Source organism: Camarhynchus parvulus, chromosome 26 (genome assembly GCF_901933205.1).
Source record: "Camarhynchus parvulus chromosome 26, STF_HiC, whole genome shotgun sequence".
Taxonomy (NCBI): domain Eukaryota; kingdom Metazoa; phylum Chordata; class Aves; order Passeriformes; family Thraupidae; genus Camarhynchus; species Camarhynchus parvulus.
The window spans coordinates 1,488,510-1,495,019 of record NC_044596.1 but is presented as its reverse complement, the minus strand read 5'-3'; the positions used below and the strand labels follow the sequence as shown (position 1 = coordinate 1,495,019).

The following is a 6,510-nucleotide window of genomic DNA, read 5'->3' as shown; positions in this document are numbered from 1 at the left end:
GGTATTCCAGGATGGGGAATTCCAGGGGGGTGCTGAAGGGATGTTTGTGGATCTTGGAGAATTTTTATTTGGGGGGGGATGCTGGAGGGATATTGGGGAATATTTGAGGATACTGGGGGATTTGTGGGGATACTGGGGAAAGGTTTGGAGGATGCTGCAGGAGGTTGGGGGGATGTTGGAGGTTGCTGAAGGGATGTTGGGGGATGTTGAGGTAGATGGGGGGATGTTGTGGGATGTCAGGGGGATGCTGAGGGGCTGTTTGGGGATGTTGAGGTAAATCCTGGGGGTATTGGGGGTTGTGGAGATGCTTGGGAGGGGTTTGAGGATGTTTGGGGATGTTGAGGTAGATGGGGGGATGTTGGGGGCTGTGGGGATGCTGGGGAGAGGTTTGAGGATGTTTGGGGGATGTCTGGGGATGCTGAGGGGATGTCGGGAGGATGCTGCAGGGCTGTTTTGGGATGTTGAGGCAAATGCTGGGGGGGTGTTGGGGGTTGTGGAGATGCTGGGGAGAGGTTTGAGGATGTTTGGGGATGTTGTGAGATGTCAGGGGGACGTTTGGGGATGTTGAGGTAGATGGAGGATTTGGGGGGTTGTGGAGATGCTGGGGAGGGGTTTGAGGATGTTTGGGGGTGCTGAGGTAGATGCTGGGGGTGTCGGGGCTGTGGACCTGCCCAGCCTGGCCGCTGGCCCATCTCCCGGGCGGTGGGTGACCAGCAGAGGGCTCGGCTCCCCTCCAGCCGCTTTTTGCTGCCCAGCGCTGCCCGGGCTCGCAGAGCCGCGGCCGGAGCCGGAGCGAGCGGCGGTGCCCGGAGCCGCGGGGGCTGCGCCGGCCGCAGAGCGCTCGGAGCGGGGCACGATGGCATCGCCAGCACCGCCACCGCCACCGCTGCTGCTGCTGCTGCTGCTGCTGCTGCTGCTGGCCCCGGGGGCCGCGGGGATGCGGGGCTGGGCTGGCCCGGGCAGCGCCGGGCGCGGGCAGGATGCGGCCGGAGCCCCGGGACCGGCGGGCAGGGAGCGGCAGCGGCGGGGCGCGGAGGAGGACTCGCGGGCGGTGCAGCAGTACGGGCCGGGGGTGCGGGTGGAGTTCCCGCGGCCGCTCAGCTCCGGCAGCCTCCAGCCCACCCGGGCCCTGCTCCCCTCCAGCACCGACCCGGGGGTCCCCACGGAGCGGGACGGGGCCGAGCCCCGAGCCAACCTCAGCACCGTGTCCGACCGGCGGCTGCAGATGCACAACCCGCTGTACCCGGTCACCGAGGGCTCCTACAGCGCCTACGCCGTCGTGTTCCTGTCCCTCGTCGTGTTCACCGTGGGCATCGTGGCCAACCTGGCCGTGATGTGCATCGTGTGGCACAATTACTACATGAAGAGTGCCTGGAACTCCATCCTGGCCAGCCTGGCTTTCTGGGACTTCCTCATCCTCTTCTTCTGCCTGCCCGTGGTCATCTTCAACGAGATCACCAAGAAGAGGCTGCTGGGGGACGTGTCCTGTCGCATTGTGCCCTTCATGGAGGTAAGGGCTGCACAGGGCCCCAGGGATCCAGGACTCAGCTCCTCTCTGCTCTCTTGCTCCGGGGCAGCTGTGGGGCTGCTGGCCTGGCACAAGGACAGCCAGAGACCCCCAGTGGGGCACAAGGAGTTGAGGGACAGTCCCCAGAGTGACCTCTGGCTCTGCAGCCAGCACCGATGCTGCCAGGGCTGGGAAAAGCCCATCAGACCCTCATCCAGCCAGCACAGGGACTTCTGTCAGTGGGGTCCCTCCATCTGTCTGTTCCTGTCCCACCCCAAAGCCTGGGGGCTCACCCTGCTGGCCCAGAACTGGCCACTGTGGGCTGCTGAGGATGGCCCGGGGCAGGGGGCTGCAGGTGGAATGGGACAGGCCAGGAATGAGGTCTGGAAGCCTGAGATCTGTGTTTGTCCTCACACCTCAGGTGTGACAGGTTGGGCACCCTCAGGGAGAGCCAGGCACCCACTGGGGAGGGCAGAGGGACTGTGGGGACAGGGGATGGCAGAATGAGCAAAACTGCCCCAGAGAGCAGGATCTGGGCTGATGCTGGAACCCACCCTCAGTGTGCTCATCTCCCATCCTCGAGGGAGCCTTGGGTCCAGCTGTGCCCCTTTGTGCCCTGCTGGGACAGACAGACCAAGCCTGCCTGCTCTCTGTGGTCAGTGCTCGTTTATCAAAGGGTGCAAACACCTGGAAGAGCTCAGAGACAGGGTCAGGTCACTGAAGAACCCCTCAGGCTTGGTGAGACCAGCCAGGGTTCAGAACCTGCCCCTCCCCTGAGCATCCACCCCAGTGCTCTGGGTTCCTGTCTGCTCCATGCCCTGCCCCAGAACAGTCCCCTGTGACAATCACCTGTGACAATCACCTGTGACAGTCCCCTGTCCATGCCCAGGGTCTGCACTGTGCAGGGGTCCCTGGCTGGGCACAGCCCCACAAGCTCCAGGAGTGCCCCTGGCTCCTCTGGGTGCAGGGGGATGGCCCAGGGTGTCCCACTGAGCACAGCCCCAAACCTGCACAGCCCCAAACCTGCACAGCCCAGCCCAACACAGGCATGGGATGTTTGCTGGGGGAGCCCTGCAGCCCCCTGGCCCCCTGTGCCCCTGCCCAGCTGGCATTGCTCCTTTCCAGAGGTGTCCCACCCCATCCTCTCACTAACTGGAATGTTTGCCCCCTCCCTGTCACCACCTCAGGCTTCCAACTGCATCTGGGTGGACTCTGAGAGGGGCAGGAGTTTGGGGGCTGGCTCAGTGTCCCAGGGAGGGGGGATGTCCCCAAAACAGACCCTGTCTTGAGGAGGATCTGAGGAAGATCTGCTGCTCATGGGCTCCCTGCCCCCCTGAGAGAACCCTGGGGGTGGCACCAGCAGGTTCAGGGATTCAGGGTGCCCTGGGACAGCTTGGTCCCACAGGAGTCAGGAAGGGACAGGAATGTTGGTGGGATGTTGGTGCTGCAGGATGAGTGTGTCACACGTGCTGGTGTGGGGGGTCCTGCTCTGTCCCCAGCACCAGCCCTGCCCTCCTGCCCCACAGCATGGGCAGAAAGGCCTCCAGGGCTTCAGCTGGGGGAGCTGCAGGGAGCCACAGCCAGGCCAGAGCCAAATCCCAGCAGAGCCAGCGGGGAGAGGGAACCTCTCTGGAGGCCAGGGCTCATGTCTGTCTGCTGGGGCTTGGCTCAGGCACTGGATGGATGCTCTGGGAAGCAGATGCACCCTCAGTGCTGTGGCACAGGGCCAGGCTTTGGGAGCAAAGCTGGTTACAGGGGCTCCTGGGGACAGGCTGTGTGCAGGGATGTGCTGCACTGACTGATGCCACCAGTGCCATCCCTGCCAAGGGCACTGGAGATGGGTGCTCTGCAGGACCAAGGGCACCAGGAGAGATGGAAGAGCCCTTGGAAGGGTGTAGGGGGAGGAGGCAGCAGCACAGCAGCACCAAGGGCTGCAGGAGCCAGCCCTGGAGCAGGTGCAGTGTGCTGGGTGCTGGCTCTGGGCTTTGGGCAGAGGAGCTGGGACACGCACGGAGGTGGTGCTGGGTGCAGGATGCTGCTGCTGGGCTGGTGTCCTGATTCTGTGTCTGCTGTGGGAGATGCTGCTGTGCATAACTGATGGTGCTGCTGAGTGCTGGCATCACTCTGGCCATCAGCTGCTGCAGTGACCAGCCCAGGGCCAAGGAAAAGGCTGGGGGGTCGAGGGGGCACTGTTCCAGGCTGTTCCAGGCTGTTCCCAGGGCACCACGTGGAGCCCTGGGAGGTTTCCTGAGTGCTGGGAAGGTCTTTCAGCACGGGGTTTGATGTTTGATGGCTTCGTGAGGCCAGGAATGGCCACAGCACTGGGACACCAGCATGTGACTCTGCCATCATCTCGGCTAAGGGCTGTGGGACTTGGCTCCCAGCTCTGGGGCTGGGAGTGCTGGTCGGTCCTAGCCAGCTCTCCCAGAGCCACAGCGAATCCTCTCCCTGCCTTGGCCTCCTCCTCTGGCAGAGGGGATGTTTTTCTTGCTATTCTCAATGCAGCGGAAATTGCCCCAAGCTGATTTGGGACAAGAGCGCCTTCAACTCGCTTGGCCTGTCCAGGCAGGCCTTGGGAACCTGGGAACCCTGGGAACCCTGGTGCTGCTGGGTGAGATGGGCCCTGCTGCTCCTCTGCAAGAGCCACCAGGACAGAACAACAGCCTGAAGGACAAGCCTGCTGTTCCCACCTGGGCTGGATGGACAGACAGACAGACATCCAGCCAAACTTCTCCCTTCTGCAGAAAAGGGAGCTGGGCAGGGACTACAGGGGCAGGGGACATTTTTATCCTTTCAGGAGTCACAGAAAAGTGACTCTAAACCCTGGGATGCAGCCACAGGCTGTGACCTCCCTACAGCCTTGGGAGGAGGGGTGGTGGTCTTAAGTAGCCAGGTGTCACAGACATGTTTCATGAAAAATCCGTTCCTTAGGAGTTTTCCTCCTGAGAAGCTGAGAGGCCTCAGGAACAAAATATAAACAATGGTTATCTGCTGCTGTGGAATGCAACAGGTGCATCTGTGATTGGTCCATGTTGGTTGTTTCTAATTAATGGCCAATCACAGTCCAGCTGTCCAGACTGTCTCAGTCAGTCACAAGCCTTTGTTATCATTCCTTTTCTATTCTTAGCTAGCCTTCTGATTAAATCCTTGCTTCTATTATTTTAGTATAGTTTTAATATAATATATATAATATATTATGTACAATATATTATATATATTATATATAATATATTATATATTATATTATACTATTTTATTATATATATTCTATAATATTTTATATTAATGTTGTAATAAAATAATATTAATATAATATATAATATTATATTTAAATTAATGTATAATATCAATATATATTATACTATAATAATTAATATATATTATGTTAAACTATAATTAATAATAGTATATGTATTATAGAATATATATTATATTAATATTATATATTATATATATAACATATTAATAGTTTTTCAATATAATATAATATAATATAATATAATATAATATAATATAATATAATATAATATAATATAATATAATATAATATAATATAATATAATATAATATAATATAATAATAATATAATATAAAATAGATCAAGCCTTCTGAAACATGGAGTCAGCATTCCTGTCTCTGCCAGGGGTTTGCCCCGAGCCTGGCAGAGCCAAGCCCCCTGTGATGTCCCTGTTGTGCCTCCTCCCTCACCAGGTCTCGTCCCTGGGAGTCACCACCTTCAGCCTGTGTGCCCTGGGCATCGACAGGTTCCACGCAGCCACCAGCCCCCAGGCCAGCACGCGGCCCATCGAGCAGTGCCAGTCCATCATCGCCAAGCTGGCCGTCATCTGGGTGGGCTCCATGACGCTCTCGGTGCCCGAGATCCTGCTCTGGCAGCTGGCACGGGACACGTCGCCCGTGTCCGGCGTGGTCACCGAGTTCTGCACCATGAAACCCTCGTCCAACCTGCCTGAGTCCATCTACTCTCTGGTGCTCACCTACCAGAACGCCCGGATGTGGTGGTACTTTGGCTGCTACTTCTGCCTGCCCGTGCTCTTCACCGTCAGCTGCCAGCTGGTGACGCGGCGCGTGCGCGGCCCCGACAAGAAGAGCGAGAGCCGGGGCGCCAAGCAGGGCCAGGCCGAGGGCCACCTCAACTGCACCATCATCGCCCTGACCGTCATCTACGGGCTCTGCACCACCCCCGAGAACGTCTGCAACATCGTGGTGGCCTACATGTCCCCCGACGTGTCCAAGCAGACCTTGGATCTGCTCAACCTCATCAACCAGTTCTTCCTGTTCTTTAAGTGCTCCGTGACACCTGTCCTGCTCCTGTGTCTCTGCCGTCCCCTGGGCCAGGCCTTCATGGACTGCTGCTGCTGCTGCTGCGAGGGCTGCGGCCCCGACAGCTCCTCCAGTGAGAGCAGCGCCGACAGCAAGCTCAAAACCGAGATGTCCTCCTCCATCTTCTTCGACAAGCCCCGGGAGACCCCCCCGCCCCTCCTGGCCCTTGGCACGCCATGCTAAGTGCCACCAGGGAGCCGTAGCGATCGTTTCACCACCTCCTCCCAAGACCAAGCCTTGTTCTGCCATTAGTACTTGTGTCTGGACGTGGAACAAGAGAAAGAGACGGCTCAGGGGACTGCGCCGTGGGCTTCAAACCATTGGGCAGGTGGGATTGAAATGCCAGTCCCCGTGGCTACCCTGGTGACCCTCTTGCCTCTGCCCAGAGGTCAGTGAGGACAGCAGCACCCTCCTGCCCCGGCTGCCTGGCCGAGCTCCCTGGGGCTCTGCCCTGGAGATGGCGTTGTGCCGGAAAGGTCTCACCTGAAACTACAGAGGCTGACCATGATGGCTCCCAGAGGACACAGCAAACACAAACTGCCCTCTTCCTGTCCCTTCCCCTCCTGCCAGCCCCTCCACAAGAGGAAAAGGTCCAACTGGTCGTATCCCACCGATCCAAGCCGTGCCCTGTATGAGCTCAATAAACCAGTAACCTAGAGCAC

General features: G+C 58.0%; 1 protein-coding gene across 1 annotated transcript; it reads left to right on the top strand.

The window, feature by feature from the left end:
- Positions 1-788: 788 nt before the first annotated feature.
- On the top strand, positions 789-6,510 carry GPR37L1 (G protein-coupled receptor 37 like 1). Its single transcript, XM_030965741.1, has 2 exons — positions 789-1,510; positions 5,219-6,510. Exons 1-2 carry the CDS (start codon positions 857-859, stop codon positions 6,029-6,031), a joined length of 1,467 nt encoding a protein of 488 aa, XP_030821601.1. The 5' UTR covers positions 789-856; the 3' UTR covers positions 6,032-6,510.